A 13,668-nucleotide genomic window follows, 5' to 3' on the forward strand; every position below is an offset into this window, starting at 1 on the left:
TGTACCTGCATAGGTTTCCTTCGGGTGCTCCGATTTCCTCCTACAGACCAAAGGTGGATTGGCTATGGGAAATTGCCCATGGGGTCCAGAGCTGTCCAGGCTTGGTGAATTAGTCATTGGAGATGCAGGGTTACAGGGATGGAGTGGGTCTGGCTGGAATTACTGATCAGAGGGTCGGTGTGCACTCAATGGGCTGATTGGCCTGCTTCCAGACTGTGAGAATTCTATAATTTTCTGGAGAATAATTGCTCATTCCCTGGCACTGTGCTGGGAGTTTGAGAGTTGCGTGTAATGGAAGGACCATCTCTGACACCGCTGTCCTTAGAGCAGTTGGATGTCATTACTTGACATTGTCGCCTTTGACAATTTACTTATTGCCAGTTCAGAGGTGACCCATGTGATGTGGGTTATTATTGTTAGTTGGACACCTCTACATGCAATATACTTTAAAATTTGGCTGCTTTTCAGTTGCCAAGTGCCAGTTATGTTGTCGAGTGCTGTGACAATCTCTCTTTTTCATTTTCCTTATAGTTGATGTTCCGCAAAATGCGTGGATTGAGCGAATTCCCTGAAAACTCCCTGGCCACTGGAGATGTCTTGTCTCATCTTACCTCCTCAGTGGACCTGGACTTTGGCTGCGACCACCCACTACATGTCACCATGCTCCCTAACCCTTCCCACCTGGAGGCTGTGAACCCAGTCGCTATTGGGAAGACCCGTGGGAGACAGCAGTCTCGCCAGGATGGGGATTACTCAGCAAGTGGCTCTGCACAGCCAGGAGACAAAGCCATTTGTGTGCAGGTCAGGAATGTGTGTGTGTTCTTTATCTACACAAACGTGCATACACAATACAGAAGAACCTCGATTATCCAGCATTTGATTATCCGAATATCGGATTATTCAGCAAGATCGCAAGGTCCCGATGCTTGGCTAAACTATGTTATCTGACATTTGATTAAGCGGACAAAATACTGCCCGCCTGTGTCCTTCAGATAATCGAAGTTCCTCTGTAAACTGTCAGCCCGTGCTGTATTTTTGTTTTTGATTACTTTTTCATTCGTTCACTGGAACATGCTGTGCAGAAGGAAAAGTTCTTTCTCTTAAATTACACAAAAAGCACTAATGGTTTTGTGTATCAGCCAATAACAACATAAAAAGCACCAAACCCTTCTGGATGATGGTGTAACGTAGTGCCCATAATAGGCCAATGTAATAGTCCCTGTACGGTAACAAAGCCCCACAGACAGATCTGTATCCAATACTTTTTATCAGTGCTCTTTTGTTTGCAGGGCCATATTGGCCAGGACGCTGAGGAAAGTCCCATGCTGCTGTTTACATTGTTATATGAACTTTTCCGACTTGAATAGATGTGCAGTGTTCAATATTTCCTTTGAAAGATTGTGAAACAATACATTATCACAGAGTCATGAAGCACAGAAGGTGCCCTTTGGCCCATTGAGTCGGTGCTGACCTATCCACACTAATTCCACTTTCCCACACTAGGCCCATAGCCTGGAATGTCATGACGTTCCAAGTGCTCAGCCAAGTTCACTTTAAAGGTCATGAAGTTTCCCACTTCAACTACCCTCACAGGCAGTGCATTCCAGGCTCCCACCATCCAGTGGGTGAAAATATATTTCCTCAAATCCCCTCCAAACCTCCTGCCTTTCAGCTTTTAAAACTATGCCTCCTTTTTATTGATCCTTCAGCTAAGGGGAGCAGCTGCTTTCTGTTCTCCCTGTCCATGCCCCTCATAATCTTGAATGTCTCTGCCAGGTATCCTTTCACCCCTCTCTGCTCCAAAGAAAACAACCCAAGTTTATCCAGCCTCTCTCCATCGGTGAAATGTTCCATCTCAGGCAACATTCTGGAGAATGTGCTACAGTGCAGTAACATCCTCCCTATTGTGTGCTAACCAGAACTGCACATGGTTCTCCAGCTGTGGCCTAACCTACCTTTGTTTTGTACAGCTCCAATACAACTTCCTGTGATAACCCCTGGAAGGTTCATGGGGAAATCATTAATTTATCTCCCGTGGAGCTCAGGGAGTATGAACTCCCCAGGTGATAGGCAACGGCCTTCCCAAATGGAAACTCTTGGAGAGTCAGAGAGCTGTACAACACAAAAACACACCTCTTGGTCTGCACCAACCCGTCTACACCAACCAGACATCCCGATCTGATCTAGTCCCGTCTTCTAGTACTTGGCGCCAATCCCTCCAAATCCTTCCTATTCATGTATCCATCCACATGCCTCTTCAATGCTGTTATTATACCAGCCTCCATCACTTCCTGTGGCAGCTCGTTCCATACACCCACCACCCTCTACGTGAAAAAGTCCTCGCTTTTCCAAATACGCGTAAATCCTGTCTCTTGGAATCACCTCCAATGACCTACGCACACTGATATCAGGCTCACTGGCCTGTAGTTCCCTGGCTTTTCCTTACAGCCTTTCTTAAATAATGGCACCACATTAGAAACCCTCCAGTCTTCCTTCACTGGGCCTTTTATAAAGCAGAGCCAGGGATGGATGAGTCAGCAGTATTGTCTATCCCAGGTTGGGACTAGCCTGTGTATGCCACGATTAGTGGTTCTATTTTGGTGTTCAACAATGAATGATGCTCCTTTCCAGGCCGGCTTCCTCAGTTATTAAACCTCCCCCTTAAACCTAAACATTACAAATATTGTACAAACATTCCCAGCTCACCAGTTCAGAGATCATCCAGAAATCACCCAAAACCATGTTTCGTTCTTTTCTTTAAAATTCTGAAACATTGATGCTCCGAGGCTAAATAAGGCACGTGGGTTACCTCTGGAGGAGTTTTGAAAGTGACAAGGCTTTTCTCTCCCCTTGCCCTTCCACACTCCTCCTCATTACAGGTGCACGGAGATGCTTCTTTCCCAGGACAAGGTATTGTTGCTGAAACCTTCACTCTCTCGAATCTCCCTCACTACCGAGTTGGTGGCAGCATTCACCTGATTGTCAATAATCAGTTAGGCTACACCACACCCACCGAGAGAGCCAAATCCTCACTCTACAACAGTGATATAGGTAAGCTGTTATACCTCACTGGGGTAACCATACCTTGTTCTGCTCAGAGTCATCACAAATATTAAACATTGTTTTAAAACGAGGAGCTGCAGATTTTCCAATTTCCCTATTTCTCAATTTCCTTACCTTTGACTCTTGGGTTGATAGAAAACACAGAGCAGGTACTTAACGAGAACCACAAATAAATCGATTCTAGCTTCGGATCAACAGTTATGAACTCTCTCACGTAATTGTGTAATTCAAAGCTTTAACCCCTTTTATAAACTCCTGCTCTGTGCACTTACAGACACAAAAAAAAGGGTGTTATAGATGGAGAGAAAGACTGGGAAGACAGTTCGGGGGTCCCTATCCAGAGGATTTGCTGATATGATCCTTCTATGATCAGTACGCTCTTCCTGATCTTCCTTCTGCAGGAACTTTCACTTGTTTGCAGGAGGTACAGGATGACTGGTTCGCAATGATAAAGCTCCCTAATTTGTCAATTACAAGTCACAACTTACTGCAACTGATGAGGGGAAATAAAACTGGCTACCTTCAAGCTTGATAAAAGAAACAAAAGCAGCTTCTGCCCAACCATTCACATGACCAAGATGTTCAGCTGCCTAGGAGCCAAGCACATTGGCATGCAGAAGGCTCTGTCATCGAGAACTAGTCCTGAGTCCTCAAACCAATCAGTTGCCAGCCAAAGCCCCATTCACAAACAGACCTCTCCCCGTCTCCAACTTGTCTGAACCAGCACCTGTTAAGCAACACTTGTAATGAGTGTTAGGTAACTTTCTATAGAATCATAGAATCCCTACCGTGTGGAAACAGGTCATTTGGCCTATCAAGTCCACACTTACCCTCCAAAGAGCATCCCATCCAAACCCAGGCCCCTATCCTTTCCCTGTAACCCTACATTTCCCTCAGCTAACCCACCTAGCCTGCACATGCCTAGACACTACGGGCAATTTAGCTTGGTTAGTTCACCCTAACCTGCAAACCTTTGGACTGTGTGATGAAAACGGAGCACCTGGAGGAAGCCCACACTGACACGGAGAGAATGTGCAAACTCCACGCAGACAGTCACCTCAGGAAAAGTGCAAAAAGCCTTGGTTTTAAACCAGCCCGTTTTCCCATTTCAGTCCACATTCAAAAATTACAGAAATACATTCTTGTGATGCTGGTCAGCACCAAAAGTAGCAAGCCGTTCAGATTTAACCCAGGGGCCAAAATGGCGAGTGTATTGCTTTAAGTGAAGGCCTGCTGCTGACCATATGCAGAGACATGTCTACAGCTGGGTCAGGACAGCTGGGTCAGGTGATGGATAATGTTCACAAGCCTGAGCCTCCAAAAGGAACTTCTCTGCCTTGGTACCTTGATATAGAATGTGAGAATCAAAATGGAATAACTCGCTAAAGTATCCCTGACCTCAGGGTGTCCCAGGTTTACTTTGCAGCCAATGAAATGCAGTCACTATTGTCAGGTAAGAAAACCAGCCACCATTTTGTGCACAGCAAACTCCCACAGACAGAAATCTGATAAAGATTGGGGCCCCTATGTTTTGTAATGTTAGCTTGAGAGTTAACTATCGGGCAAAACACTGGCATAGAATCCACTTTTAATCAGGTGTAGGAACCCTTGCATTCTTAGACAGCCAACCTTGGGAGTTTTCTCAATGAGACTGAGAAAGTAAAGCTGGTTTTTGTGGATGGAATTGGACAGGACGGGGCAGGTCGACTGATCGCCACACCACAGTTCAAAATGAAGGTTGCATTGTCCATCTAGAAAGCACCATCTTTCTGTCAACTGCTGCTTGGTTTGCAAACCATGTGTTTTTATTTCTGTGAATTCCAGGTAAGATGGTTCATTGTGCTGTGATTCACGTGAATGGTGACGACGCAGAAGAAGTAATACGAGCCACAAGACTGGCTGTTGACTATCAGCGACGTTTCCGAAAGGACGTGATCATAGACTTGCTCTGCTACAGGCAGTGGGGCCACAATGAACTTGATGACCCCACCTTCACAAACCCCACCATGTACAAAATTATCAGGTGCGGTGACGGGAGAAACCATGTTTATTAGTGAGCTCTTGAATACCGGTCCATAACCAATGAAGTATCAATGGGGATTCATGTATCAAAACTGAAATAAATGTAAGGTGGCACAGTGGCTCAGTGGTTAGCACTGCTGCCTCACAATGCCAGGTACCTGGGTTTGATTCCACTCTCGGGCGACTGTCCATGTGGAATTTGTACATTCTCACTGTGTCTGTGTGGGTTTCCTCTTACAGTCCAAAGATGTGCAGGTTAGGTGGATTGACCATGCTAAATTGTCCCATAGTGCCCAGGGATGTGTAGGCTGGGGTGGGGGGGGGGGGGGTTAACAGGGATAGTATGGGTCTGGATAGGATGCTCTTCAGAAGGTCAGTGTGGATTAAATGGACTGAATGGCCTGCTTCCACACAGTAGGAGTTCTATGATGTCAGGTCACGATGAATATTTCTGGAAAAGACAAAAGAAGGGGTGCATGTAGAATGTTGAAACTTTATTGCTGGAACAGCACAGCAGGTCAGGCAGCATCCAGGGAACAGGAGACTCGACGTTTCGGGCACAGGCCCTTCTTGAAGAAGGGCCTGTGCCCGAAACGTCGAGTCTCCTGTTCCCTAGATGCTGCCTGACCTGCTGTGCTGTTCCAGCAATAAAGTTTCAACTTTGATCTCCAGCATCTGCAGACCTCACTTTCTCCTCGTGCATGTAGAATGAGCTGGCAAGGAAAGATCAGTCTCCTAGCCTTAGTTCTGCTCTGTTTTGACGAGTATTTGCTAGAATATGATTTTTACACATACAGTTTTAAAATAATCTATCCATGATAACAGCAAATTTGAAACTGAACAAATGTTCCTGAATTGAAATAATTTAGACAATTCAAAGGGAAAAGAAATCCTTGAACAATTCTCATGATGATATACATCCTCCAGTGTGTTGCTCAGCAGAGTCATGTGATATTTTTCCCTTTCATATAACTTGCTGTTTTACATTCTAATTAGCATTTGTGTTTTGTCTGCTCTGGAGAAAGGCTCAAATAGAAATGGTTTGGAGGAGCCGGTGTTGGATTGGGGTGTACAATGTTGAAAAATCACACAACACCAGGTTATCATCCAACAGGTATATTTGGAAGCATTAGCTTTCAGAGCGCTGCTCCTTCATCAGGTGGTTGTGGAATATAAAATCGTAAGACACAAGATTTATAGCAAAGGTTTACAGTGTGATGCAATTGAAATGAGATATTGATATATATTAATATATTGATATATATACTGAAATATATCTTTTCAGTTGCATCACGCTGTAAACCTTTGCTATAAATTCTGTGTCTTACGATCTTATATTCCACAACCACCTGATGAAGGAGCAGCGCTCCAAAAGCTAGTGCTTCAAAATAAACCTGTTGAACTATAAACTGGTGTTGTGTGATTTTTAACTTTGTATGATAGGAATTACTCGTTGGAACAAATTGGTTACCCCCATATTTCCCTAATGCAGGTGTAAAGAGGCTGTCTGATGCTTTCCAGTCTTCTTTCTAATCTTTCTGTCAGTGTTGTTGATGTAGGGGACGGGGAGGTGGGAGGGATGGAGACAAGGGTGGGGGAGGGGAGGCGAGAGAGAAACAACCTCCACCTGCTCTGCACTGCTATGGTTGGCCACAACACTAATTTTGATCTCTTGGAATAAGGGCATTTGGACTACAGAGGTTACCTGTTAGGAAAGGATATATGCCTTCGACCCAGAAAGTAACTAATGCAAGGGGAAATGGTGATATCACGGTGCGTTGTTGGATTAGCAAGCCAGATGACCAAGCTAATGTTCTAGTTCAAATCCCATCATGGCTGCAGTTTGGAATTTTAAATTCATTTAATGAGCCTGGAACTGAAAGGTAATCATGAAATTTGTCATCGATTGCTGTAAAAAAACTTCATTTGGTGCATTAATATTCTTTAAGCTGCCCTTACCAAGCAATGTGGTTGATGGTTACCTGCCCCTCAGCTCAAGGACAGGTAGCGATGGCTAGCTTTGCCAGAAATGCAACATCCCAAGAAAGAATTAAAAACAAAGGAATAAATGGTGGGACTGGAGGAGGTGTAATTGATGGGCAGAGGATCAGCTATCCATATTAATGGGAACACATTATGATCCAAAATGAGCCTAAAGACTGTAAAATGCTGAATGAAAGGTCAGATGTTATCTGTCAAAACTTCCCTTGAATTCTGGGATGGCACAGTGGCTCAGTGGTTAGCACTGCTGCCTCATAGCGCCAGGGAACTGAGTTCGATTCCTGCCTTGGGTGCCTGTCTGAGTGGAGTTTGCACATTCTCCCTGTGTCTGTGTGGGTTTCCTCCCACAATCCAAAGATGTGCAGCTCAGGTGAATTGGCCATGCTAAATTGCCCATAGTGTTAGGTACATTAGTCACGGGTAAACATAGGGTAGGGGAATGGGTCTGGGTGGGTTACTCTTCGGAGGGTCGGTATGGACTTGTTGGGCCAAAGGGCCTGTTTCCATACTGTAGGGAATCTAATAATTGGAATCAAGTGGAAAGCTGATGACAGTGCAGTCAGTTTCAGAGTAGAGATGGCAGAATAGTATGATGGGTGACTGGAAGCTCCATGTCCCACATGCAGACTGGACAGAGCTGTTCAGTAAAGCAGTCACCCAATTTGTACTTGGTCTCCAGTGAAGAGGAAACCACATTGTGAGCACAGACATTGAGAAACCCATCACCAAGCCTCCAAGTGAAATGACTGAACAACACATCCAGAGTTGTATTTGTTTGGTCTAGAGTACACCCATTGTCTGACCATTGGGAAATCCCCACTAATGCAACCCAGTGAAGCTGGAGGTTGTGCAAGGCAAGACTCTTCCGAAACACATTAAAAGGAAACTGGCAACAAACAGGTAAGGGTGTGTCTCCAGTCTCAGAAGCACAGCTAATATCAGGAAAAATCTGTGGCTGTGATTTGTTTAGCTCTAATCCCCACTGTGCAGCACAAATCAGTGGCGTAACCATTCTATCAATGTGATGGCTATTTCTATTCGTACTCCTTTTCCTCACAGTGGTCTTCTCCCAGAAGGTTCTGACTGTTTGGAATTCCTTGCCACAGAGAGCTGTTGAGGGAAAGAGTCCTTGTGTATATTTAAGGCTGAGATAGATTCTTGATCAGTAAGGGAATTCAGGGTTACAGGGAAAGGGCAGGAAAGTGGACGTGAAGAACATTGGATCAGCCAGGATCCTACTGAATGGCAGAACAGGCTTGATGGGTTGAAGGGCCTACTCCTGTTCCTCTTTCATACGGTGTCTGACTTTATTTTCCCTTCTGGTTTCCACAGATCCCGTAAAAGTATTCCAGACTTGTATGCAGAGCAGTTAGTAGCAGATGGCCTCTTGACTGAGCAGGAGGTTTCCAGCATTAAAACTTCTTATTATGCTAAACTAAATGACCATTTAACAAACACGGCTTCATTTTCACCGCCGGCTCCAAATCTGCAGGCTCACTGGAGTGGCTTGGTGGAACCTTCACTCAGGGTCAGTACGTGGGACACTGGAATGCCCATTGACCTGCTCAAGTATGTGGGTGCCAAGTCTGTGGAGATTCCAAAGGAAATAACCATGCATGGTCATCTGGTGAAAACACACATACAGGTAAGTTTCAGAAACAGAAGAAATAGAGCACCTCGGCTATTGAAGTGTGTACTGATTCAACTATTCAATTGCCCCCTAAGATCCCTTGAAAACTACAACACTGTGTGTTCAATATAACGATCACCAGTCATTTTTATCAGAATGAAATTTGTTTTGCTTGAAGCACAACTTAATTAAGCAGTTTACACATACTGTATTTCAGTATATTGATCCTGTTCAAGTAGATTTCAGCTGATTCTTGCCTCTGTTCTGACACTGGATTGTTACAAGCTGTTATTGGGAAAATGGACTGATTCTCCACACAGCACTGCAGTACAAACTCGCTATAAAATTCTGTAAATTCCATGAGCTTGCCATTCTAAGTTTGGATTTATGGTAGCTCTGCAATAATACAATTTTTTTTTCTACACTCTTAGGATGAAACATCAGATTTTCAGTTTTTATACTTCAAATTTCCTCACATGTATAACTTGCTTACCATTATAAACATTTCCCATTTTTAACATGGAAAATTTTTAACTAAATCAAAGTCTCCCTTTTTTAGTAAGTATTTAGAAATATTTAATATTTTTTTCTTCTGTAACTTAATACCTCAAGTTATTTTTGAACAGCAATAGAGAATGAGCAGAGAGAATATCTCCCCCTTTGGATTCCTTAACCAAGACTGCACACAGTTATCCAGATTGGGGATTGTTCAACTCTTTATACAATAAGCTCCCTTTTTAAAAAAAAGTTATCCTTTTTGGTCATTGGAATCTCATCGCTCATTTAAAAGAGAGAAGAGAATTTTAACTTTAATCATTCTCAATAATTACTTACTTTGTTGATGACGATTTCATCTGCACCATTTGATACTTCCAGACTTGATGTTTTCCTGACCAGCACCCTGTTCTAATTGGTGCTTTACTCAAACCTCTGCTTCCTGTATCTCAACTCATTCCAAATGTTGTTCACGCTGTGCTCGCTGACCTCCACTAATTTGCCATCAGACCATACCTCAATTCTCAAATCTTTATCCTAATTTTAAAACTGTACTATGACCTCACTCCTCCCCAATCAATGCAACATCCCTCGAGCTCGACCAACTCTCCAAAATTCTGCACCCCTACAATTCTGGCGTTTTGAAAACATCTTGACTTTAATTGCATCTGTCTTGGTAGCCATCAGTGTTCCCCCGATCTTATTTTATGCTGTGCACAGCTCCACAGACTGGGTGTGAGGCAGCGGATGCTACATGCAGTGGTCAATGAGTTGGCATGCCAACTGGAGTGCACGGCACCCCCCAGTGGCTGTGTGGTAGGCAGCCATGTTTTTAGCTGTCTTGGTCCTTTTTTATTATTATCTCTGGAAGTCCATTCTGAGATCTCTCTCTTTCTTTCTTTAAAATGGCGAACCAAAAGGATGGAGTAGACATCAGTGTCAAAAAATGTTCGCAGGTGGAATCTCCTGGGGGCTGAAAATGTGTTGCTGGAAAAGCGCAGCAGGTCAGGCAGCATCCAAGGAACAGGAGAATCGACGTTTCGGGCATAAGCCCTTCTTCAGGGCTTCTTCCTTGAAGAAGCTCTCTTCCTCCCTCTACAAGGATTTCAGTGAGTCCCTCTCTCACTGCACACCCCAGGTCATCTCCTCTCCTTGAAGAATCTCCTGGGGGGCCTGAACAAGGTGGGCTATGGCCAGCTGCCTGGTAGAAAGGTGTGAGATATCCAGTGAGGCTCTGTCTTGATGTAGGGAACAACTCGCTGCATCTTTTATGCTTTTGTTGAACAGTGAGGTGGGTTCCTCATGAGCAAGTTGCCAAATAAGGGGGGGATTATAACTTGTTAATTGTCTAAGTAGTAGGTTGCCAAACCTGGGCTGATGAAGTAACCTACAAACCTGATCATTCCTCTTGATGTTTAGGCTCGACTGCAGAAACTGGAAGAGGGCGCAAAGCTGGACTGGTCCACGGCAGAGTCACTGGCTATTGGAACTTTACTGTGTCAAGGTAGAAACTTTTAAAATATTCTGTCATGGGGCATGAGCATGAGCATCCATGGCAAAGCCAGCATTTATTGCCCATCACTAACTGCCCTTGAAGGTAGTGACTTGCGCTGCTGCTTCAGAGGACAGTTAGGAATAAACCACAGTGCTGTGGGTTACACTGGGGTTAGGGCAACAGAATTTCATCCTTGAAGGAAATTAGATTGATTTAAGAGTTTATAGTTTTGTAGTCCATTGCTTTCAAATTTGAGATTTCTTAATTAATTAACTATAAATTCCACCAGTTGCTATGTGGGATTTGAACCTGTAGACCTTGCAGTGCCTAGATTACTAGTCGACTGACAGTGCACCACTGTCTCCACATTATAATAAATACACCATGCCGGTAATTGACTTCTGCTGGGCTTTGATTCCATTAGATTCCCTCAGGTCACCAGTTCTGGACCAACAGCTCTCATTACATAAACTACAAAGATAGATTATTGCAGTCTGCTAAGAGTCTTTATTGTGTGAATGGGAGCTGAAACCAGGTTGATAAAAATTGCAAATGTCTTTGGATGTCAGGTCAAACACAATCATTTTTACTTAAACATGGTAAACCTCTGCCACGAGGCTCCTAGATGTTTTTAAACCACCTGTTCATTACCCATCTCTGGAGCAAGTAGGACTTAGACCCAGGCCCCCTGGCTCAGAGGTAGGGACATAACCACAGCCTCATCAGGGCCCAAACCATGGAGCTGCGATTGAGTACCATCTTGTAGAAACCATGTGATTTTTCATTTCTTTTATTTCCTTTCATCAATTTTGGTTTGATTCGGTGAACTGGAAACTTTAAGTTAAAGATGACTTTTGGACTGTGCGAGATAGCTTGTGTTAAAAGGAAAACAGACCAAACGGGCCCTTGTTTATTCATGAGGCCTGACTTGGAAGTTGATTGCAGGCTGGTTCCTGACCAAAAGCTTCTGCAGATGCTTTGTCACTGGGCAAGAGCATTATGTTTAAACAGAGAGCAGACGTTGGCTATTAACAAGGTCAGTATCTGGGAATTGGTCACAGCAAGTCTGGCAAAGACCTGTGCTCAAGCAGATGGCAGTTGCTGAATGAGAACAGGGAGTTTGTGGAGGAGATGGTCAGTCTGTTGGAAGTGTTCAAAGTTTTAGTTGGGTTTTTGGATTAATTTCTGGAGAAAAGGAATCTGGCTGTTGATGCGACAGTGCGAAGATATTAAAACTCCCTGTCCAATCTCCCATGAACAGCTCTTGAAAGCTCGGGAAATAGAAAACTAAGTTATAAATATTACTGCCTTCATCTGGGCAGAGGTGAGTATGGTAGCCATTACAAAAGGGAAAGTACTAGAAAAGTTAAAAGCTCTAAAAATTGATAAATCTCCTGGCCCTGAGGGAGGTGGCTGAGGAAATAGTGGAGGCGTTGGTTGTAATCTTTCAAAAGTGACTGGAGTCAGGGAAAGTCCCAGATGATTGGAAAATCACTGCTGTAACCCCCTTGTTCAAGAAAGGATCAAGACAAAAGATGGAAATTATAGGCCGATTGGCCTAACCTCGGTTGTAGGTAAAATTCTAGAACCCATTGTTAAGGATGAGATTTCTAAATTCTTGCAGGGTCAGATTAGAATAAGTCAGCATGGATTTAGTAAGGGGGGGTCGTGCCTGACAAACCTGTTAGAATTCTTTGAAGAGGTAACAAGTAGGATAGACCAGGGAAACCCAGTGGATGTTCTTTATCAAAGGCCTTTTGGAGGTCGAGATAAGGTGTCTCATGGGAGCCTGCTGAGTAAGGTGAGAGCCCATGGTGCTTGGGGTGAACTACTGGCATGGATTGAAGATTGGCTGTCTGACAGAAGGCAGAGAGTTGGGGTAAAAGGTTCTTTTTCGGAATGACAGCTAGTGACAAGTAGTGTCCTGCAGCTGTTCACTTTATACATTAATGATCTGGATGAAGGGACTGGGGACATTCTGGTGAAGTTCACCGATGATACAAAGTTAGGTGGTTAGGCAGGTAGTTCTGAGGAGGTGAGGAGGCTGCAGAAATATTCAGTTTAGGAGAGTGGTCCGAGAAATGGCTGATGAAATTCAACATGAGTAAATGTGAGGTCTTGCACTTTGGAAAACAGAATACAGAAATGGACTACTTTCTAAATGGTGAGAAACTTCATAAAGCCAAAGTACAAAGGGATCTGTGAGTGCTAGTACAGGATTCTCTAAATGTTAACTTGCAGGTTCAGTCCATGATTAAGGAAGTGAATGTAATGTGGTCATTTATCTCAAGAGGGTTGGAATATAAAAGCAGTGATGTGCTTCTGAGACTTTATAAAACTCTAGTGACTCCAAACCAAAGGAGTAGCCATGGGCACCCGCATGGGCCCCAGCTATGCCTGCCTCTTCGTAGGATATGTGGAACAGTCCATCTTCCACAGCTACACTGGCACCACCCCCCACCTCTTCCTCCGCTACATCGATGACTGTATCGGTGCTGCCTCGTGCTCCCACAAGGTGGTTGAACAGTTTATCCACTTCACCAACACCTTCCACCCCGACCTCAAATTCACCTGGACCGTCTCAGACTCCTCCCTCCCCTTCCTAGACCTTTCCATTTCTATCTCGGGCGACCGAATCAACACGGACATTTACTATAAACCGACCGACTCCCACAGCTACCTAGACTACACCTCCTCCCACCCTGTCCCCTGTAAAAACGCCATCCCATATTCCCAATTCCTTCATCTCCGCTGCATCTGCTCCCAGGAGGACCAGTTCCAAAACCCTACAACCCAGATGGCCTCCTTCTTCAAAGACCGCAATTTCCCCCCAGACCTGTTCGACAATGCTCTCCACCGCATGTCCTCCACTTCCCGCTCCTCCACCCTTAAGCCCCGCCCCTCCAATCGCCACCTGGACAGAACCCCACTGGTCTTCACCTACCACCCCACCAACCTCCAT

The 13,668-nt window shown here is 44.4% G+C and overlaps 1 protein-coding gene across 4 annotated transcripts in view; it reads left to right on the top strand.

Moving 5' to 3' along the window:
• Window positions 1-13,668, top strand: part of dhtkd1 (dehydrogenase E1 and transketolase domain containing 1) — a 70,594-nt gene that overhangs the window by 19,231 nt on the left and 37,695 nt on the right. For all 4 annotated transcript variants that reach the window (XM_043714152.1, XM_043714149.1, XM_043714151.1 and 1 more), the window contains exons 5-9: window positions 532-801; window positions 2,880-3,051; window positions 4,888-5,086; window positions 8,419-8,731; window positions 10,631-10,715. In XM_043714152.1, coding sequence (XP_043570087.1) covers window positions 532-801; window positions 2,880-3,051; window positions 4,888-5,086; window positions 8,419-8,731; window positions 10,631-10,715 — 1,039 coding nt within the window. The remainder of the gene's footprint in view (window positions 1-531; window positions 802-2,879; window positions 3,052-4,887; window positions 5,087-8,418; window positions 8,732-10,630; window positions 10,716-13,668) is intronic.

Source organism: Chiloscyllium plagiosum, chromosome 23 (genome assembly GCF_004010195.1).
Source record: "Chiloscyllium plagiosum isolate BGI_BamShark_2017 chromosome 23, ASM401019v2, whole genome shotgun sequence".
In the NCBI taxonomy this organism is placed as follows: domain Eukaryota; kingdom Metazoa; phylum Chordata; class Chondrichthyes; order Orectolobiformes; family Hemiscylliidae; genus Chiloscyllium; species Chiloscyllium plagiosum.